The sequence below is a fragment of the Podarcis melisellensis genome, assembly GCF_964234715.1.
Source record: "Podarcis melisellensis genome assembly, chromosome: 5".
Classification (NCBI taxonomy): domain Eukaryota; kingdom Metazoa; phylum Chordata; class Lepidosauria; order Squamata; family Lacertidae; genus Podarcis; species Podarcis melisellensis.
Window position 1 is genome coordinate 81827217 of NC_138537.1, and position 22856 is coordinate 81850072.

Genomic DNA, 22856 nt, shown 5'->3' on the forward strand with positions numbered 1-22856 from the left:
TTATCCCCAGCTTCAGTCAACTTTTAAAATGGCATCATTTTAACATCAATAGAGAGATAACGTTCAGAGCTTTTGGTTGCAGATTTAGGATTAGTTTTAAAAAATCTTTGAAGACGGAGAGCCAGTTTCTGAAAATTATGGTGGGGAGTATAAGCTTAGCTTGGTGTGGAATGAATCGAGTTTAGCAACTGTTGGGTGACCTCCTCTTCAGCGATTTGATGATACTTGTCCCCTGTTTCCCCCTTTCAGAACCCTGCTTTCACCAGTTCCAAGTTGGAGTCCAGTGCAGTAAATGATACTGCCAAGGAGGATTCTCTTAAGGGCAATTAGGTATCAACAAAATTCACCACACCAAGCAACAGTGCAATATCTGGTGGTTTCTAATGGTGGATATTTCTTAATTTTTTAACTTCTTTATCAAATTGGAGGAGATGACACTACACATACTAATTTCTGTATTTGATAGTGTATAATGGTGGTGACTGGTGGGACGCGGGTAGTCCTAGGGTCCTCAGCGCCTAGGATTTGCCAATCGCATGGTCGGCGGTTCGAATCCCCGCGGCGGGGTGAGCTCCCGTCGTTCGGTCCCAGCTCCTGCCTACATAGCAGTTCAAAAACACCCTTAAGTGCAAGTAGATAAATAGGTACCACTTTATAGCGGGAAGGTAAATGGCGTTTCCGTGTGCTTTTCTGGGGCCGGTTCACCGGAGCAGCTTCGTCACGCTGGCCACGTGACCCGGAAGTGTCTGCGGACAGCGCTGGCTCCCGGCCTCTAGAGTGAGATGAGCGCACAACCCTAGAGTCTGTCAAGACTGGCCCGTACGGGCAGGGGTACCTTTACCTTTAATGGTGGTGACTAAACTATGATCCTCCAGAGAGTCTTGGAACACAACTGATGCATGCTGATGGGGATTCCAACAACATCTGGAGATACACAGCTGTATAGAATTAATAAACCCCTCTGAGTCTGGAGGATTTGCTGTATTTGTGGTTGTTCTTTTATGGCTTAACAGGGATGCTTACTCGATAAAGCAACGTTGCTTTTCCATGTTTTCTAAAATTGCTTTTTAATTGCCGTTGGAGCATTTTTATATGTACGTTTCTAATATCTGAACAGTACACTGCACAGTCGTCTGCTGAGTGACCAGTCGCAGGTGGAGGAGGACATGGACACTTTGAAACGGAAGAACAACCAGTTGGTACGAGAACGTGATCACCTCCAGCAGGCATGTGAGGAGATGAAGAGACTTCATGATGAGGATCTGAAGGACATAACAGACCTGCGCAGTCAGCTGCAGCAGGTAGCCTTTGCTCTGTTTTTGCCAGCTGAGTTCAGCTTCTCGTTTATTTTCTATTCTCTTCCCGCTCCCACTGATTTTTGAAGTGTTTCGGGGGGTGGGTTCAGAAGAATGTCTCTTCCATTCCATTTCTTTAATACACAGTGCTTATTTCTTTTCTTTAATTTCCATAGAGGACCAACCCACCCACCCCCAAAAACCCCAGCATCTGTGATGTCAACTGCATGTAGAAGACCAAAAGGGAATATTGCTGGTTTCATATCAGAGATGTGAAGGATGATGGGAGCTGTAATCCAACAATATCCAGAAGGTGCCACACTGACTGCCCCTACTACATAGGGGTGTTTTCTAAGTCAAGTGTGGGCAGCTTTATTCCTTGAAATCCCTCTCCTTTCACAGCCTTGAAAACGTATTTTGAATGTAGCCTACAGGTATCTTTAAGAGAGCCTCGGCTTATTCATTTCTTCTTTAACCTTGCCGTCCTTGTGTAGCATCCATTTGTCAACACGTGGAGCTGTGTCTTTGTCAACCCATGTAGTTTCAAAGGCTTTTTACTCAGCACTAGCTGCAGAAAAGGCTTTTGACAGAATATATAAAGAATTCAAGTAAAAAACCAAGTAATAATTTGGCAAAATTGGGTGAAAAAAGGTATTTTGACATTGAATCAATTGATGAAAATTACAAATTTGTGGAATATAAGACTTTGCAAGTAAAGTAAAGTAGTAAAGGATTAACTAGTGAAACACAATGGCAACACATCCAATTGAAGCATATGTTGGAAAGGCAGTTTGGCCCTGACGCTATAGTAGCATCAGAAACACCCCTGCTGCTACAAGATTTAATTTCTGCAACAAAAACAAAAAACTCTACACTTGCACTATATAAAACCCTACTCAACAGGAAGAAATATGATTTTGAATACAAAAATGGAGTGAAGAGTTAGGGGTACAGATGATATATGGGAGTCAAGTATAAAATCAACAGAAATAGCCTCTATGGATCTAAGACTAAGACTTATTCAGCAGAAAATAATATTCAGAGTCCACTGGACTCCAGCAAAACTTTACCAGAAGAAAATAACAAATGCAGACAACTGCTGGAGATGTGGAAGTAAAAATGCGAGCTTAGTACATATGATGATTAACTGCCCAATGATAAGATCATTTTGGTGCAAGGTGAAGATTATATATAGCAAGAGTAATAAAAAGAAATTGTTATTTAGGGGAATTGAATTGAATTCTAAATTATATACCGGAAACGTGGGAGATTACAAGGGGTCCAAAAAAAAATGGATGTACCGTGCCATATTAGAAGCAAAAAAACTTGTTTTGAAGAATTGGAAGAGCCACAAAAAGATTCCATTGAGCACATGGATTGACAATATGGACAGACTAGCCACATATGAAGAAATTGCATGTCGATGCAAGTTAAGAATGGATAAATATGAAGAAATCTGGAAGAAATATTTAAGCGATAAGGCGGACGGTGGTGGGAAGTAGGGGGATGAGAGGTGGGGAAATATTGTTAAAAAGGTGTAGTCATAGGTATATTAGTACTCAAATCTGAAATGTTAAATTGTGTTATTAGTGTTATTGCGGTTTTTGTTGTATGTGTTTTTTGTGGTTGTTGTTTGTATTGAAAAAATGATTAAATAATAATAATAAAAACCGGCAAAGGGTTCTTTTGCTCTGAGTAGTTTATGAACACTCTCTGGAAATAGATGCATGCCTACCAATTGACCCCAATAAACGTGTATTAACATTGACAGGGCCATAAAAACAAGTGTTTCGAAAGCAATCCATTCTCCCTTTGTTGAGAATATATTTTACTGTAATGGTTTTAGCTTAATTTTGAGCATTACGCATCTATAATAGGGCTGCAATGGACATTGTAACTGGTGTGCCACCTTGTGGTAGACTTAAACAGAACTGCAGTTGCATTTTCTCTCATAATAGTGGACAGTAGATCAAAGAACGGAGGAGCTTGGGACTGGGGGATGATTTTGCCATTCAGACTGAGAAGGACACAGTGGGAGAAGATCCATGTTCAGGAGACACCTTTGGGCGGGGTGATATATTGGGAGAAAGCCCCGTGAAGAGACATTGGATTAAAAGTGTCAGAAATCAATAGAAGGGAAGGGGCGAGTATATTATTTTCAAGGAAAAATCAGTAACTGTGTCAGGCAGGACAGACCCTTCATCTTGTTGTCTGCTTTGATGTCCTGTATAGTTTTACATCTTAACATGTACATTGCATACATGAGAGGTGTTCTGGGCCTTCTGGTGTCCAAAGAGTATTTAATCAATGATCATATGCTAATAAATTGAGTATAAATCCCAGTGATCATGGAGAGCTAAATCTCTTAAGAGCAGCCACTTGTATACATATGGAGAGATTTCTTTTCAGAAGGGGAGGGAATATGCAGTACAAAGTCTGGGTACTGTTAACTGCTGTTTATGTTCCTTCCTGGATGTTATGGGCCCTTTTCATTCCTGGAATTCCTCCCCTTCCATTCTATACTGTAGTTTTTTTTAAGGAGAAAACTTAAATTAAATCTAAAAAGGTTACTCCGTTTGTCCAAGAACTTATTCAGATTTTTACATGAGCAGAACCATGTGTTGTGCCATGAAACCAGCTTTTCAAAGCCCTGAGGATTCTGTACAGTCTCTTTGGAACGCAGCACTAGCAGCTATTTTCCTTCTGCTCACAGTTCTTTGGCTCTAAGCATGTTGTGATTTTTTAAATATGTTACCTCGTGAGCTCTTTTGAGGGCCCTAATGAGCAGAAAATAAAACCTCCCTGTGTTTTCCCCCTCCTGTTTACAATATGACTGAAGTTTATCTGCCAGGAATTATTATTCAGAATATCTTCCGTTATTCCAGGTAATGAAGCAGAATGGGTCGTCGCAGACACTCAATAAACCCTACAATAAAGCAATGGGCAAGCTGGAGGGCGTGAAGAAGGATTACGACGCACTGAGGAAGCGGTACAATGAGAAGATGGCGAGCTACAATACTGATCTGAGCCGATTAGAGCAGAAGGAAGGCGAAAACAGACGACTCCAGAAGCAGATTGACAAGCTGAACAGAAGGTAGAAGATGCTTTTGCCAGAAAGCCATTTCATGTTTTTGTTTTTTACTAGAACAAACTTGACACTCAAGTTACCTCTCTGAACTTTCCTGGCTTTAGTCATGGTTTTTCTGCTTGCTCCCTAGTGACCAAAAATCGAACAAACAAAGTTGACCTGAGTAGCCACATTTTGTTCATGTGTTTGCTCCAGCCACATATAAAGTGCTGTGTATGTGTGCCTGTGTGAGGGCTGCATCCCATGATGCCAAAAACGTTTGTGCACACAGTGACACCTCCTCTTTCTCTCCTCTGGAGCACATTTGGGGGAGAGATGTGGAGGTAGAGAGGAAACTGCAGTCCTGCTGCAGAAGTGGATTTCTGCTTGCACGGCGTTCAATATAATTTTATGTGTCCCATGTCTAAGTAAAAACATCATACGTGGGTGAACTATTCCCCTCCCCTGCACCATGGTTTGTGAAGTGAAAGGAGCTCATCTCCTTTCACCAAGATTTCTTTTATAATGAGATGAGAACCACTGCTTCTCTCCCCCCTGCCGCTCCCACATTGAAATGTGAGCAGGGCAGTAATGTGACAAAGAAAACATGGCTGACTCTCCCACTTCTTATTTAGTCCTTTACACAGTTTAGTTTGGTGTGTAAAAGAGGAAGGAAGCTTTCATAGGGCTGCGTTTCGCTTACAAGTGGTGAAAAGACTTGCTGTGACTGTCCTCCCACCTCTCTTTAGGTTTGAGACCGGGCAGCAAGAACTGAGCAAGGCCACTGCCCAAAACAAGGAGCTACAGAGAGAGATGGAGCGGATGCAGGCAGAAGTGACAAGGTTTAAGACAATGCAGCTGAAAGCAGTGAAGGATGCACAGAAGTACAAGGAAGAGAGGGACGCCGTTTTCACCGAGTATTGTCTCATCATGAGCGAGAGGGACGAAGTCCTCAATGAAATGGATAGGCTGGATACAGAATTGGAACTTGCCGAATCCAAATTGAAAAACATGTGCTCAGAGAAAAGAGTGGCTAGTGGGGAAATGGAAGCCTTAAGACAGGTGTGGTATTGTATGGCACTTGCTCTGGCCAGAAAGAGTTGTTCAAACCTAGTGGTGTTGACTGTGTAACTCTGCGAGTTTCTAAACCAGTCTTCCTCATCCCGGTGCACTCCAGATATTTAGAACTACAGCTGGCAAAACAAAAGTCTTAAGTATTATTGCCCTTCGTGCCAATCATCCCTTGGTCAGAATTAACTTCTCTGATTTCTCTATTATTACTTTGGGGCTGCACAGTGTTTCAACTTTTGAAGCAAGCAAATATGTGTTGCAGCTCTAAAGATATTTGCTAGTTGCATCTAATTCATGCAGTGTGCTGTATTATTCCTTCTTATGCATGGCACAGGCTTTCAAAAATTCAGTGTCTTTTCATTAAGAGAAAGACTTTCTTGTACACTTAATGTACTTCCAATGATGGATTTTTATTTTATTTCAGGAGCTGAACTCGGTGAAGGAAGAGAGAGGTGTGGCTAGGAAGAAAAAAACAGAAGCCATTATCCAGGTAGGGTGGGCTCATGGAATGATAGTGTACAGTTAAGATGCCCAGTTACAATGGTACCTCAGGTTACAGATGCTTCAGGTTACAGACTCCGCTAACCCAGAAATAGTACCTTGGGTTAAGAACTTTGCTTCAGGATGAGAACAGAAATTGCACTGCAGCGGCAGCAGGAGGCCCCACAGCTAAAGTGGTACCTCAGGTTAAGAACAGTTTCAGGTTAAGAACGGACCTCCAGAACGAATTAAGTTCTTAACCCGAGGTACCACTGTATTTGCTAGGGGCTGCAGCCCTGTTGCATTCAGTTGAAACTGTTCTCAGGATGGCAGTCCTGAACTAGGGGAAGAAAACAATAGGCAGTAATGTTGGCTTTGTTTTTAGGGCGGTAAATAGTTCAACTGCAATATGAAAATAAGGGCCACATTAGCTACTGGTGATTTGTGTGTGCTCCATGCATGTATGAGTGGTGTGTGTTTGTAGCTAAAGACAGCAATTTCTCAATAATACAGGGATGGGAAGGGTCCTATTTTTAAGAATAAAAAGGCTGTATGGAGTAAGGAGTGCAGAACCCTTTCTTCAAATGTTTTCTCCCTCCCAGTTGAGCACAGTTCCAATATGTGAGCTCAGCTGAGGAGGAAAGCATTCAGGAGAAGGATAGCAGGGAGGGGACAATGGTGCCCCACTCCTTACCCATACATTCCTTTTGGTTTTTTATTCTTTAAAAAAAGATGTCCCCCATGAGATTGATAAATCTCCATATAACTACCAGGGAATGCAGTGAGATTTTTCTCTGTAATAAGAAAACTTGTTCCGGAGGAGCACTTTATATTGCTTACAGCAGAAATCTTGCACATCTCTTGTGAAATTCAGGGCCTAAAGGAGTTTCCCCCCTCTTTCTTATTAAGCCTGACTGTTTTTCCTTTTGTACTTTAAAGTAGGTTCTTCCGATGCATATGTGCAGTGCTCTGTGGTTAATAGGCCTGAGCTTTTGAGCCCCAAGGAGTCCCAGCCGCCTCCTCCTTCTCCTCACCTTTACCTGAGGGTCTTCCTGCCCCGCCACCGTTGTTTTCTGGCCGAGCCCTTTGGAGAGGAGGAAGAGGACCCGCACCGCCGCCACCAGCAGCATCTGCCATGCAGCCTGCTTCTGCGAAGTGGCTGAAGGGACTACGTCTTTATTGAATTTTGTGTTGAGGATGTTAATGTAAATTTTGAGAAATCCAAACTTTTGTTCAGTTGTCTTGGAGGAAATGATAACTTCAAGCATTTAAATGAAATTGATCTTTATAATTCAATTGATCCAAATGAATCCAAGCATAAAACAGACAGATCTGTCTTATGTTGTTTATGAAAAGGAGAAAAGGGTGTCTTCAGGGTATGTTCCACTAATTTTTAATGCTCTTCATTTTGTTGTTTTTAATCACTAGTTAGTGTTCAAGATATCCTAGTTAAAACTAGCAATTCCTTTTGAAACTTAAAATGAGTAAAGCCCATACATTTGTATGTTTGATCCTCAAAGCTCTTACATCTCACTAGGGAGGGATTACGGTAGAGCCTAGAGGTTGTTGCTTGTCAATCTGTACATTTAGACCAAATTGTATTTGCACTGTTTGTATGAAAGCGAGTGACAAAATGTTAATACACTATACGATCTTCTTTTGGGTGTGTTTGTTGTTGTTTTTTGACCAGTTTGTGTTCAGAGCAGTGGGGATTTTTTTAATGTCTACATTATTTCTAATAAACTGTTGAAGACTCCATGGCTGTCAACTGGATGGCTGGCTGTAACTTCATGTATTCTTACTATTTGTTGGAATGGAATACTTAATTTCTAGTTGGAATAAAAGTGGGGGATTATTTCATCTGTTTGAAGGAGGAAAATTCTAATATTCCCAAGCAAGTCTTTTTTTCTTTTTTTTTTAAGGATCTGTAAGTTGTGGGTGGGACACAGGTGGCGCTGTGGGTTAAAGCCTCAGCGCCTAGGACTTGCCGATCGAAAGGTCGGTGGTTCGAATCCCTGCGGCGGGGTGCGCTCCCGCTGCTCGGTCCCAGCGCCTGCCAACCTAGCAGTTCGAAAGCACCTCCGGGTGCAAGTAGATAAATAGGGACCGCTTACCAGCGGGAAGGTAAACGGCGTTTCCGTGTGCAGCTCTGGCTCGCCAGAGCAGCGATGTCACACTGGCCATGTGACCCGGAAGTGTCTCCGGACAGCGCTGGCCCCTGGCCTCTTAAGTGAGATGGGCGCACAACCCCAGAGTCTGTCAAGACTGGCCCGTACGGGCAGGGGTACCTTTACTTTTACCTTAAGTTGTGGGTACACTGACAGTTTAAAGGGAAATGTTCCAGATGTTTCGAGACTACAATTCCCATCATCCCTGACCCCTGGTCCTGCTAGCTAGGGATCATGGGCGTTGTAGGCCAAAAACATCTGGAGGGCCGAGGCAGAGGAAGCCAGGTCTTATTAAATAGTAAAATTCATGTTAAATTGCTGTGGTTTTTTAAAGTCTGGAACGGATTAATCCGTTTTGCATTACTTTCTATGGGAAAGTGCACCTTGGTTTTGGAACTGACTTCCTGAACGGATTAAGTTTGAGAACCAAGGTACCACTGTATATCAGAGACTCCAAGGTGAACCAGGAACCTCCTGATTTGAGGCTGGGACTTTGCCGAGTTGAGCTCCTTGGGACTATGCATACTTGAGCCTCAGCGGTGTCCTCAGGTTCAGAACAGAGAGGGCATGTCAGTCCTTGCAACTAGTAGGCAGTAAGGAGCCTGTGGAATGGCAAGGCCTGGGAGAAATAAATACTTCTTCTTCTCATGCCTGGTCAACAGAGTAGTAACTTAAAGCTCCCACTTCTCCCTCTACAGCCATTTCAAGAATCCCAAGTAGGAGGCGACCAGTTCCAGGGCTGATGTGGACATGATTGCCCACAGCCTTTATCTACCTGGGGTGTATATTTATATTGTTAATGGGATGGATGAACTTAATTCCCATTGATTTCAATGGGAGTTGAGTAAGTCATGACTAATTTTATCTCAATGGGACCCAAGTTCAACTAACATAGTCCAGACCCAACCCTTAGAGCTATGCTTCACCACTGTACCATTGTGCTTCAGGGCATGTAATACATGCTCTGGATGGCTCAGCTGGTCAGAGCATGGGGCTGATAACATCAAGGTTGCAGATTCAATCCCCATCTGGGACAGCAGCATATTCCTGCATTGCAGGGGGTTGGGTCTCTTCCAACTCCACAATTTTACGATTCTATTATTTTACCCCTGTGCTTCACATTAGAGCCATCTGTTAAAAGGAAGTCCAGCAAAATATCACAGATCCTGCTGAGGTACAGAGGCTGGGAATTTTACTTAGTTTCTTCAATAGTTTATATTATTGAATACACGTTATTTAATTGTGTGCCTAAAATTACTTAAGGGTATTCAAGGAGTTCATGACTGAGATAAGCTTTGAACCAGAAAACTGCTGGCTCACTTATCTTTCTCTTTTTTAAGGAAGTGCTCTCTCTGATACTTAGTCATCTTCACTAATCTCTGGGAGGCAGATTAATAATATTCAATTTTACAGGCTATGGAATCATTCAAGAATCCTTAACAGGGCTGTGCTGAGCCTAAGGCCCACTTCCCTAATCATAGGATATCCATCCTTCAGGTAATTAAGGGGAGATTATTAAATTCGTTGAAAAGGAAGTATGGAATCACCATAAATACAGTTTGCCTTATTGTGACTGAACTTTTGATGCCAGTTTTGTAGGCATGCTCTTGAGCTGTATTCATAAAAGTGGGATGCATGTTTGCTTCTGTTGACTATAGACAAGTGACAACTTTTATGTGCAAATAAACCATTGCAGATTAAGTCACTGGAGACAGTGCTGTCCTGTTCCCTATAGTCTGTTCAAACACAATGTACACAATGCTTTCAGTGCAGCCCATTTACACGTTCATCTGCAAGCCATCAAGTGCTGAAAGTTCAAGAGATGCTCATATCTGTGTGAATTAGCCCACAGTTGTAGCAGATGAATAGTCTCCTAGTTTACCAGTTGAACTTTTACATACCTGACATAGAATCCGTCTCCGGGTAACTCTTTGATCTTGTTGAATTCTTCTATTCTGTACTGAGCTTTTATTCTAACATTTTCACCTGGCTTGAGCATTTCAAGATAAGCTTCTTCGGCTGTTTTGTTCCGCATGTCAACAGATCCATACTGGGGGGTGGGGGGTGGGAGAGAAGCAGAAGAAACAAAAACACTTGAAATCTCCAATCGGATGCACGCGTCCAACAAACCAAACAATGAAAAGGATGTTATGTGGGACTAGAGAGCCTGACTATGCCAAAACCGGGGGAAAGGAAATACAGTCACAGTGCATTAAGAACCCTGCGTCTTCGAAAATGGAAAAATGCTGAAATGGCATGTGGGTGCATGAGAAGAGGAAGAAAACAAGGGATGAATTCCCCTTTCCTTGCTAACTATTTTTGTCCAGTAAAAACAAAAAACCCAAGCTGCTTTTCCTTTCATGGGAGAAACTATGGATGTGTTTTGCATCCATAGGTTCTGCAAGTGTTTGAACCACCAACCACCTTCCTTTTCTATCTACTGCTTACCTCAAGCATCATGTCTCCAAGCACCAGCCCATCAGGTCCTTTGGCAGGGCTGTCATCTTCTACATCGGACACAAAAATACCATGTAGGTTTCCACCACAGATCTGGATTCCGAGTTCCACTTGGGACTTCTTAATGGTAACTGTTCTAGGTTCAGGTGTCCTCTTGCTGGTGTCTACAGAATTCCGTTCAATGGCAATAGAAGAAGAGAAGACACCCAAGGCCTGTTTGACAAGCTGATCCTCATCAGGTCCTGCTCCTCCAAACCCTCAGCTCCAGCCAGCCTTTAACCCCTGTTCCCTTGCTATCTCTCAGCTCTCAGCAAGAGAGGCCTCAAAGATGTCCCAGCTGCCCCAATTTGAGTTCTCTGTGGCATTATTTGGCAAGAAGGAATTGACTCATTTCCTCCATTCAGGGCTTTTTTCCCCAGCCAGAACTTGTCAGAACTCAGTACCAGCACCTCTCAGGAGGGCACCATGTTGCCATTATAAAAGAATAAGGGAGGCATTCATGAGTTCCAGCACCTGTTTTTCTAGAAGAATAGCACTGCCACAATGGATCCAAATTCAGTGTTCCTCTTGGGAAATCCTACTCCCTCGTGCTGAATTGCTTGGCCCTGGAGAAGAGCAATGTGAGGACCAAGCTCCTTCTAGAAGTGGAGCCCTTGCTTTCAAATTTGGCACTCAGCTTTCAACCCTACTCCCCTTGAATCAGCCTAGAATATAGAGCAGCTGCCCAGCCCCACAGAAGCAGAGAGAGAAAGAGAGAGAGAAGGAAATTAACACATGCCCTTAAGGTAAGGTGGGGAATATGCAGGCAAAATGATTTTGAGGATATGTGGAAGGTGTTTGCAGAATTTGTACTGTTAAAACAGAAAGAGGTCACACCATCGCAAGAGGTGTTGAAATTTTGGGAGGTTGGATAGTTACAATGGAATGGTCTCAGTGGTGGGTGCACATTTTTATTCTTATTTATTTATGATTATTAGTTTGTCAAAAATAAAAAAGAAAAAGAATATTTAATAAAATAAAATAAAAAGGGTCTCTTCATCTCTCTTTTTTGCAGGGCACTTTATGACCGGATGGCAGAAGTGGAGCAGGACTTGAGCTTCAAGAAGGATGACATTTTGTACGTCGATGACACTCTGCCGCAGGGGAACTTTGGCTGCTGGATGGCGTGGCAGCTGGATGAAAACGCCCAAAAGCTGGAAAGAGGACAGATTCCCAGCAAGTACATGTAATTAAATCTCTGAGATACAAGTGGCGTTTGCCTCATTGCTAAAAGTGGGCAGTTACGATGAAGTATGAACAAAAGCCAAGCGTTTTGTTCTTCAAAGCCTTGCTGTTAATGTTGGAGGGGGTATTGAGTTTCCCAGTAAAGTTACTTGAGAGAGGTGGCATGTTTTAATAACTCTCAATTAAAGAAACTATTCCGTCAAGTCATTTTTAGTGCTGCTGATGGTTGCCTACTTCCTAAAAATGGAAAGGACTTTGTTTTTGTGCTTTTATTCCGGGACAGCCTAAGTGGCTTCCCGTCGTCATGCCGCAGCACTTTTAGACAGGGATGGATGGCATCCATATTTAATTTTGGTCCATGGGTTGGAACATAAGAGAACACCACATTCCCCCCTTTAATCCACCAAATTAATGCTTGCTTTTTAATAAAGATCAAGGAGATCAAGATCAAGGGGCAGAATTGGGCACTTCTGCCTCAGCTAAGATCCTGATGTCATGGTGTATATGCAGCCAATCGGTGGAGGGGGATGTCCCTCATTCTGGCTGCCAGCTTATACTTTTCTTGGTTTTCACTCACTCTCAGGTCTTTGACTTGATCATATCATTCTCTTTCTCCCTCTTTGCAATAGCATTTCACCAACCTTCTCACTTCATTTCCCTCCATCTTACCTTGGAACTGTAGAATCATGTGTTTTTAGTGTGGCCATACCTGCTCTCCTCTTTTGTATGGGACTCCATTATTCTTAACTAAATTATTCACTTTGCGCTTCAAGTTTTTATACCAACCCACTTAGATGACCACCACACACTGAACAGAAGCTCATTATTTGACTTAGGTTGGGCATCTGAGGTTGGGCTCATGGTTTGGCTTCCTCAAGACAAACCATGAGTAGGGAGTCTTAATTACAGCTCATGGTTTGTCTGTAGTGAGACATGCCACAAGCCTAGGTTAGGTGCAGAGGCCACAGTCTTCACCCCAGGAATCCTTGTGTTTGCTCGATTGTGGTAAGTCATGGCTTATGTCCTCAAGTCAACTACAGACGACCCCATAGCAAGGCCTGTCTCAAGATCCATTGTTGGTTTTACTGCTACCTATATTCTGTTTGAGAGCATTTCAGACTTTGCCCAATTAAGTCCACAATCTCTTTGCAGGATGGAGCAGGAGTTCTACAGGAGGCACAGCATGTCCGAAGCTAAAGATGAAAACAGCTCTGCAAAGACATCATCGGCAGCAGCTCGGAAGTCGTTCTTTAGGAGGAAGCACAAGCACAAACGCAGCGGGTCCAAAGATGGAAAGGAACTGCTAGCCCTTGACACCATCAGCACAGACTCCATCCCTTTTTTGGATGGCAAGTGTCTTAACTGAATTTGCTTAACCCACAACAAAATTATCTAGGTTTATTTGCACATTGGTAGTAATAATAATAATAATTATAATTATTATTTATTATTTGTACCCCGCCCATCTGGCTGTGTTTCCCCAGCCACTCTGGGCGGCTTCCACAAAGACCAAAAATACACCAATATGTCATACATTAAAAACTTCCCTGAACAGGTAAAGGAGGGCCTATGACTTTGGGTTTTAGAATAAAACAAGAGGAGTTGAGGCAAGGGTGAGCGGAGGAGAGTCAGCCTGCCATATCCGCTGCATGTTCAAAGCTGTTCGGTGCCAGCCAAATGCCATGTATCTCATGTCCCACTCTCTCGCACATTTAATCTTTTACATACAAGATTGATTAGCATGTCCCATAACCCTTCTTAAAGTATATTTCCACATGTCCCCATAAATCTGCTATTCACAGTAGCTAAGTATGGATTTGGATTATCAGCCATAGAACCTGGAGTTTATCCAGTTGTTCCCAATGATCCTTTTCTGTATTACCTGTTCGGGGTTTGCTTTTTTTCAATTCGGATTTTATATTGTTAGAGAATTCAGATTCACAATTTTCAGACAGCGACTGTCCCACACCTCAGTTACCTTCACTATCATGGGCCCTTGAGCTGTTGCATTCTTTTATTTATTTCTTTTCCGGATCATGTAAGCAACTCTCCGTTTCTCTCCAGATTCTGTAAACCTTGCTTATCAACGAGTCCAGAAAGTGGACTGCACGTCTCCCAGGCCTGTGCTTATTCTAGGGCCATTACTTGATGCTGTGAAGGACATGCTAGTCAAGGAATCTCCAGGAAAATTTGGTCGGTGTCCTCTAGGTAAATATGCCAGCACTTGAAGGTCCTCTAGTAACAAAAAGTTGGTCTCCAGAGGGAGCAGTAGAAAAACAATGGTTGCTTAGGTGTTATGGGTAATTCAGGTGACACACACCCTCTATCGGCAAGAATTCCCTTCTATTATACCTCTTTTCCTTTGCCCATTTGGCCATTGTGCTTCTCTGCATTCTCAGGTACTCTTTCCTCCTCTTCCTCTTCAGCTTATAATTCTCCCTCTGCTCTCTTTCCTCTAAGTCTCTTCTCCTTACTGTAGTTTTCATCTTCTCCCCTCCAGCACACAGAGGGAAAAAAACACAAGACCTGGTTTAGTGTTATCTCCGAACCAGAGATGTTGGCTTTTTTCACTCCCAAAAAACTAGGATCAAGAACAAATATGAGCTATGTATTTTTGGGAGAGAAACAAACAATGATCCTTGGTTTTGGATGGAATAGTTGATCCAAGAGTCGTATTTTGTTTCTTTCCAGTGTGTATAGGGAAGAGACAGGCCAGAAAGACTCAATTGTGGGAAATTGCTAAATATGAGTTGTGAACAACGCCGTTACTTTGTTGTTTTCAATTCAGAAGGAAAGTAAATACAAGCCACGATGGCAATCATCAACCAAGGTACAGGTGCTGCTACACACTCCTGGTTAAGCAGAAGTACCAAGTGATGGTGCCGCGTTTAGCATCACGGTCTCCCTTCCCTCCTGTGCAATTTATTAAACTCTTTATCTGCTTGCTCCTTTGGGGAGAGCGCTACCTGACAGCTATGCATGCAGCCTGGAAATCCTCATTTGACAGCACGGACTTATTAAACAGTTGTCCCGGCATGGATTTATTAAAGCATGGGTTTATGAAGCAGTTGTCACGCTACGAAGCCAACTGCTGCAACAGCCTCCTTGCTTTTCCCCAAGACTCTGTGTGTGGTCCTACATTGAATGAGGCAGGAGAGACGCCAGCAGTGCTGCGCCCCCCCCCCATTCTCTCTCCTTTCTCCTGGCCGCAATGTAACATCCCTCTACCCTCCCCATTCTAGAAGGGGGGAAAACATCATGGTATTAGCTTGTGCGAATATTGCATTGTGGGGAATGTGCAGCTGTGGGTGCATATTCCTTGATGATCCAGTTAAACCCTTCAGTAGACATAAGGCCAAATGATTGCTTTTAACTGGTTTAAATATTAGCGTGCTTTATATATATACTGTATGTGTGCAAAGGAAAACTTGGGTCTGAAGCATCCAAATGCCGCCTTCCTGTGAAAGTAAAAATGAATAAACCATTCTTTGTTTTTGTTCTTCCAAAACAGAAGTGATGAAAGCTTCTCAACAAGCCATCGAGCGGGGTGTGAAAGACTGTTTATTCATAGATTATAATTGTAGGAGTGGACATTCTGATGTGACAACTGTTGCCTCAGTAAAGGAGATAACAGAGAAGGTGCTTCTCTCTCTCTCTCTCTCTCTCTCTCTCTCTCTCTCTCTCTCTCTCTCTCTCTCTCTCTTTATGGTAGCTTTCTTTTTTCCTCTTAAAAAAGGCACCCACCCACAGTTCTGCTGTAGCTAAACTAGTTTGGGCCTGCCAGCTTCTCGAGTGGGAGACAGTCTGGAACCACACAAAAACTTATCTGAACTCTTTGGAGAAGAGGCAATGACAAGGAGATAGAAATATGACCCTTTCCCAATTATGTTTACATTCTTATATTTAAAAACTGGATTGATGTGCTGTTTTGAGTCTGCAATCCCTAGATGAAAATGGCTAAGTTGGTGAGCCAGCAAGTCTTGTGTTCGAGTCTAACCTTGGGTGTTGTTGGCTTCAGAGCACATGGCAGTAACTTTCCATGGCACACTGGACAAACTTTCTGCCCCTTTTCTTAAGCTTACACTTCACGGGCCAAATTTGATGCAACATGGCAGCCAAAATTATCATTATTTAATAACCTTACATAGTGTGGGATTGTAATAAACCTCAAAGCCATTTGTTGTTCGCATGCAATTTACATGCTGCCCTTCATCGTAAGATCTCAGTGTGGTTCACGGAATAAAATACAGGATAAAAACAAGTAAATAAGTAAATCAGAACAGTAAAACAATACCCCCCTTCCCACAGATACAATTAAAAGGCAGTAGAATATTAATCTCAGGTGAGGAGTGGGAGGTTTCTGCTTCTTCTATCAGGAAGAGCACCCATCCGAGCTCCCCACCTCCTCTCTCCATGTCCCATTGCTACAGGAACTTTTATCTCAGGCCAGCTCTGCTACTGGAAGTAAACCAAGCTGATGAGAAAAGTGCTTTTAGGCCATTTGGAAGTTTCAGGTCTGCTCACCTGAGCACAACTTCCATGGTAAAAAAGCATGCCCTGCCCGCCCCACTAATGGAGACGTATGTTTAAATAAGAGCATGCTGCTTGCCTCCATCACAACTAGCTTGGGCCTAAGTAAATTTGCTATGGTGTTCAGGTTCTGCATTTGGACATCCCAAAGGCATCTGGCTGGTCACTGTGAGACGCTGGGCCTTTGGTCCAGCAGGCTCCCCTTCCATTGTTAACTGGGCAGATAGGAAAGACGGCTTGGGGAGAGGCAGGTTTGAGAATATTAGGCTGGTGATGAGTTTTAAGTCAGGTGTTTGCACTTCCTGGCTCCTTCTGTTGGTATATTTAAATAGTACAGGAACTGTAAGAGAGATAGAGGACACGGTGTTGGTGGTGGAGGGGTGGAAATTGAAGGATAGCCAAGCGAGAGAGTGAAGTAGCATGGGGGCAGCAAAAAGTACAGAAATACAAAGAGAGAATAGGAATGCAACCAGAATGGTGTCTCAGAGCAGTGCTAGAAACAGAGATATGCTATATAAATAATATATGCTGGGTAAAGGGTGGTTTATTTCCATATGAGGTCTACAGATTTGCATAGGATTACATTCATATATAATCATTTATGGCTACTATTTTTAATGCTTTTAAAATACCTCGAGGCCAAGGTGTACTGTACAATAGTTGCATTAAGAACAGGCCCCCAGGATTTGCAAAGAATAGTAAGGCAGTTAGGAAGGGAACAGGGAGAAGCCGGGTCAGCGCCATAGAAGCTGTTTAAACCATGGGTAGCCAACAAGGTGCCCGTCAGATGTTCCCTGCCAGCATGATATTTAAACCCTTGCAAGGAGGGAGAGGTGCAAAAGTCAGGAGGCATTGGAGAGAGAATGAAGATGTGAAAATTGGACAAGTACCCCAAGGTTTTGGCAAGATGAAACTGCCAGTGGAGGAGAGGGAGAAGAGAGGGAAGAGATCTTCGTACAGAAGAAGTAACTTTGAAAAGTGGCTCTGATAAGAAAACAGGAATCCAGACCCAGGTGGAGTGACAGAGGCAAGCCAGCTTTGGGAGCCAAGTGGCAACCACTGGGCTTTGTGGGGCAGCTGCACTCACACTCCATATATCCACCTTGCCCAACAATTTTCAATGCTTGGTTCCTTACAATTATGGTTCATAAAAGATAACTGAAATCTAGGATTTTAAGCAACATTTATAAATGATGTTTCCTATATATAAAGGTTTTGGACAGCCAGCCAGCGCCCTAAGTGTGCTTTCTGGTCACAGTTGACAGCACTGCCTCTGTGTAGGTGGCTGTTGATTAAGGCAGATTGACTTGCCAGTTGCAGCAGATCAAAGGTTAACTGCTGCTACTCTTGCTGCTGCAGTGTATCAAGCAGCCTTCCTATACTGGACACCAGGTGGCGCTCTGCACACACCATTGTATATCTATGCTGATTAAAACAGGCTGCAAATCTGTTTAGCTCCCTAATGGTTTGCCTTGTGTCCCCTGAAAAATTAAGCATTTAACGAGCTTTTTCTATGTTTCTGTGATAGAGAGCAAAAAGACTCCATCTTCCTGACGGACAGTTATGCAGAAACATTCTAAAGAACAGTTTGAGACTGCTCAGAAGATAGAACAGGAATATAACAAGTACTTCACAGGTTTGTAAGCCAAAGGAAACAACAGCAAAGTGGAAGGCTGGCTTCTGATTCCTCTAGCTGGGTCGTGTTTACAGTGGTACCTCGGGTTAAGTACTTAATTCGTTCTGGAGGTCCGTTCTTAACCCGAAACTGTTCTTAGCCTAAAGCACCACTTTAGCTAATGGGGCCTCCTGCTGCCGCTGCGCCGCCGGAGCACAATTTCTGTTCTCATCCTGAAGCAAAGTTCTTAACCCGAGGTACTATTTTTGGGTTAGCGGAGTCTGTAACCTGAAGTGTATGTAACCTGAAGCGTATGTAACCTGAGGTATGTGTGTGTATTTTTTTGCAACAGCATCCCCCCCCTTAGCAGTCTCCTGTGTGTAGATCACAGCATAGCACCTGGTTCCCCATAACAACCAGAAGAATTATAAATCATCCCTTTAGTACATGTTCTATTTCAAAGAACGGGAACAACCATTAAGTCTGTATTACATGCTAGGATTTCCCGAACGGTCAGCTCAAGGGATAGGAAACCCAGCAATGTCGGGCACTAAAAGCTGGCAGAAGCATCTGAGAGGAGTGGGGGGCAGAGCTTGCAGCTGCCCAGTCCGATCCAGGTAATGCTACAGATGCTACAGGTAATCCGATCCAGGTAATGCAGTGATGCTACAGTTAGGAGAATGGTGCCATAGCTGTTTCCAACTACATAGGTTGCTGCTGCAAACTGGACCTGCCAGCCCCTGCTCAGTTACTTAGGCACTTGACTATGTCCAAGATACTGCCTGTGCAACATTTTAATGCAAGACCTTTTCCAATATTAGCAAGTGAGGACAGCAAGCAGACTGTGGAAGACACTGTGGAGAATGGCTAGTAGCATTTTACCGTATTTTTCGCACCATAGGACGCACCGGACAATAGGACGCACCTTGTTTTAGAGGGGGGAGAACAAGGGAAAAAAATTCTTCCGCTCTCTGACCAGTGCCCCTTCAGCAAAGCGGCAGGAAGCACTGCGCAGAGAGTGGGAGAATTTTCCCCCTCTTGTTTTCCCGCTCTAAAACAAGGTGCCATTTAAGGTGCGTTCAGGTGGCTACCTTGGAAGCCTGGAGAGCTAGAGGGGTCAGTGCGCACCGACCCCTCTCGCTCTCCTGGCTTCAGGTTCCTTTCGACCTGCTCTTTGGGGCTGGCGGGGGGAAGCCCACCACCAGCCCCAAAGAGCAGGTCTGGGAGCAGCGGAAAGGCGCAGCGGAGAGGCTGCTGCCATAGTCACGCGTCACTTCTCCAGCTGGGAGAGGGTCGCGGGGCTATGGCTTCTTTATCCCCGTCCGCGCTCTCCCGGCTGGAGAGGTGACGCACGGCTATTGAGGCTCCTGCCATAGCCGCGCGTCACCTCTCCAGCCGGGAGAGGGTCGCGGGGGGCTGCTTTAGCTCCGCGCGCGCTCTCCCGGCTGGAGAGGTGACGCGCGGCTATGGAGGCTCCTGCCAGAGCCGCGCGTCGCCTCTCCAGCCGGGAGAGCGTGTGCGGCGCTAAAACAGCCCCTCGCGACCCTCTCCGGGCTGGAGAGGTGACGCGCGGCTATGGAGGCTCCTGCCATAGCCGCGCGTCACCTCTCCAGCCGGGAGAGGGTCGCGGGGGGCTGCTTTAGCTCCACGCGCGCTCTCCCGGCTGGAGAGGTGACGCGCGGCTATGGAGGCTCCTGCCATAGCCGCGCGTCACCTCTCCAGCCGGGAGAGGGTCGCGAGGGGCTGCTTTAGCTCCGCGCGCGCTCTCCGGGCTGGAGAGGTGACGCGCGGTTATGGAGGCTCCTGCCATAGCCGCGCGTCACCTCTCCAGCCGGGAGAGGGTCGCGAGGGGCTGCTTTAGCTCCGTGCGCGCTCTCCGGGCTGGAGAGGTGACGCGCGGCTATGGAGGCTCCTGCCTGAGCCGCGCGTCACCTCTCCAACCGGGAGAGGGTCGCGGGGCTATGGTGTCTTCGCTCCATAGGACGCACACACATTTCCCCTTCATTTTTGAAGGGGAAAAAGTGCGTCCTATAGAGCGAAAAATACGGTAGTTTGTTTGAAGAATGAAGCCATTCTGTCTGTTGGTCTACATCCTGGTTTCTCTGACTGCTTGGGACTGTGTGGTCAGTTCATATGCACAGTACAAATCACTATTTTTAAAAAGAATGTAGTCCCTGCCCTCAAGCTTACAACCTTAAAGGACATGTCACAAAAGGGAGGAGGAAATAAGCAAGTTCAGGGTCTTGGGTGTCCAATTTTGCCAGAATTTTCAGTAGACGTAAGAACACCCAGAGACACTGGACGCCAGTTGGTCTCACAAAAGTAATACATCACCTCCCAGAGCTCAAAACAATTTTGCAGATGTCAAAATCAACCAATAAGTATGATTTTAATTTTTTTCTCTGGAGGTGGTTCCATTTTCTGTTTGCCCATCACTCCCATGGTCCCCCCCCCACGCTTTACTGCTGTCTATTGACATGCTTCTGGAGGTTTGAGGGGAAGTCCCGTCCTCCTCCAAGCTTTAGGGGTGGTGGCTACTCTCTCAGCCCCAAGCACTAGTTCCCCCCATTCCCTCAAGAGGTACAGAAAGTTCAGTTTCCTGGTAGAATTAGAGATAAACTGAGGGAGAAACAGGGAACTTCATTTATGCATGCAGATCTACTGTGGCATCCTACAAGGGTATCTCAATGGCATGATCCCTCTCAGCCTTGGGAATCAGTGGGATTTGTGCAGTGGAGACATGCTAAATAGTCAGGTTTTTTGGAGTGCAGCAAGATTATTGGATGGAGTAACCCTGCAACACTTTGCTTGAGAAGGAGGTTTTGCAATAGGCCAACATATCCTTATGAGAGACTCTTGCTGTGTTGGTATTTTTCTCCACTGATTGCTGTGGTAGAGCAACAAAGCAACTATGACAGGCTTTGATCATAAATGCAGTTTTAACTGTTTAACTCTGAATCCCCCAGAATGGGGTGGCAGGAAATTCCTGGCAATTTCCCATTGTGCTTTGCCTTGCAAATCCAACTTGAATGTCCCTAAAAGCATTTAATAGGCTCTAACTGAGCACCAGTGTGTTGTATTTTCTGTTAACTTGATCCCTTGAATAAGCCTGTCAGTTCTATTATTATTATTATTATTATTATTATTATTATTATTATTATTATTATTATTATTATCAACCAGTCATGCCTCTTTTATTAACGAAATCCATAAACTGCCATCATCTTATATTTGGAAATAGTGGCTTGTTGCTACGGCCATCATCTCTTTGTATATTTCTGCCTTGCTACTAAACTTAGCCTTCTGTTCAGCCATGAAGGTTTATTATGCTATAACAGGGGTCCCTCTAACCATATTTAGATTTAATATGTAAACTTTGTCACCTGATGCCACTGAAAATAGCTTTCGGAGGGCTCAGTAACAAAACAGTTGTCTTAGAGGATCATACTCGTGGGGCCTGGCTGCTTTCTCCTCTTGCCATGTTTTTGTTAGCTGTATTGCAACAGCAAAGGCTTTCTTAGCAGGAATGAAGGTTCTCAGAAGCTTGGCTACTTCAACACTGATTTATTTTGCTAACCACAAAAAGAACTCTGCTTCCACAAACGGTAAAGAAAAGTGAAAGCCAGAAAGCCCAGTTCCTTTCTCCTTTCCCAGAGCTCAATGGGAGTTACAAAAAGAGATGCCCCCTTATCTTAGGCCTCTCCCTGTTTCACTCTCAAACTATTCCCCTGAAAGAAACAACACGCCGTTTCAGTCTCCTGAAAAAATTACTCTGTGTGTATCTGCATTGCTGTCTGTCTCTCTTCTAAGAAGCCAGACACCATTGCTGAAGCCTACCTCTTCCCCACCCACCTCCCTGATGTCCTGTTTGTGATCTCTTGTGGCTGTATCTGCATAAGTGCTTCAGTGACAAACTGATACTATTGTCTATGAGAAGCATAGCTGAGCACGCCTGAATGCCATTAAAGATGCTAAGAGTTGGGTCCTACAAATTCCACCATCAAACCCGAAGGCCATACAGTGGTACCTCGGGTTACATACGCTTCAGGTTACAGACTCCGCTAACCCAGAAATAGTGCTTCAGGTTAAGAACTCTGCTTCAGGGTGAGAACAGAGATCGTGCTCTGGCAGCGCAGCAGCTGCAGGAGGCCCCATAAGCTAAAGTGGTGCTTTAGGTTAAGAACAGTTTCAGGTTAAGAATGGACCTCCGGAATGAATTAAGTACTTAACCCCAGATACCACTGTACAGTGAGAACGCATAGAGAGGCACACTCTGTATGCACCTTCCTTCATTTTCCTGATTCCTGGACCACATCAAGAGTGAGGTCTAGTTCATATACCCGCTGGTGGAGATGCTTATAGGGAAACAGGCCGTGCAGGTGCTATTACACTCCCTCCTTTTGCAGCATCAGTTCCCGTTGCCAAAGAGGCAGGCCACTTTTTGAACTGATAAGTGACAACAGGTGAGAAACCAAACAAAGCCCAACTGACATGCCTGGTTCTCTGCAGGTTGTTGTGAGGATAAGGGAGGGTGTCCTCCATATGACCACCTTGAGCGCTTAGGAGAAAGGGTAGAAAATCAACACCACCAAGAAGGGGCTTATTAATCCCCCTTCTTGTTTCTTCAGTATGTTTTGATTTCTTGGCGCTAGTGCAAATTCAGCCCCCACCCCACCCCGCCACCAGTAAACAATCATGCTGATTGATTGGTGTGTGTGATCCTTCTTTTCACAGGGAATGTCCAGGGAGGCCCTCTTTCGATCATTTGCACTCAGATCATGACAACAGTTGATCAAGAACAAAACAAGGTCCTGTGGACTCCTTTTTCATAAGACTGTGATGCTGCAAGCAACCTGTTCAGGTTCCCCTACCCCAGTCTTTATTTTGTCACATTTAGGTAGTCTATGTAATTGGAAGCTTACATTGCTCAAGCTTTGTTCTTTTGGTGT

At 44.3% G+C, this 22856-nt stretch overlaps 2 protein-coding genes across 7 annotated transcripts in view; both read left to right on the top strand.

The window, feature by feature from the left end:
* The window catches only part of LOC309371114 (disks large homolog 5-like), a 31206-nt gene extending 23389 nt beyond the window's left edge, over positions 1–7817 (top strand). For 5 of the 6 annotated variants that reach the window (XM_081913737.1, XM_081913736.1, XM_081913738.1 and 2 more), the window contains exons 5-9: positions 1118–1301; positions 4181–4389; positions 5112–5424; positions 5858–5923; positions 6856–7817. In XM_081913737.1, coding sequence (XP_081769863.1) covers positions 1118–1301; positions 4181–4389; positions 5112–5424; positions 5858–5923; positions 6856–6909 — 826 coding nt within the window. In that variant the 3' untranslated portion in view covers positions 6910–7817. Of the gene's footprint in view, positions 1–1117; positions 1302–4180; positions 4390–5111; positions 5425–5857; positions 5924–6852 lie in introns of all 6 variants that reach the window. The other variant, XM_081913739.1, reaches the window with a different exon arrangement.
* DLG5 (discs large MAGUK scaffold protein 5) overlaps positions 1–16037 on the top strand; it is a 139979-nt gene extending 123942 nt beyond the window's left edge. The window contains exons 28-29 of the mRNA XM_081913424.1: positions 11593–11763; positions 15475–16037. Of these exons, the coding sequence (XP_081769550.1) occupies positions 11593–11763; positions 15475–15493 (190 nt within the window). The 3' untranslated portion in view covers positions 15494–16037. The remainder of the gene's footprint in view (positions 1–11592; positions 11764–15474) is intronic.
* The last annotated feature ends 6819 nt before the right edge of the window (positions 16038–22856 follow it).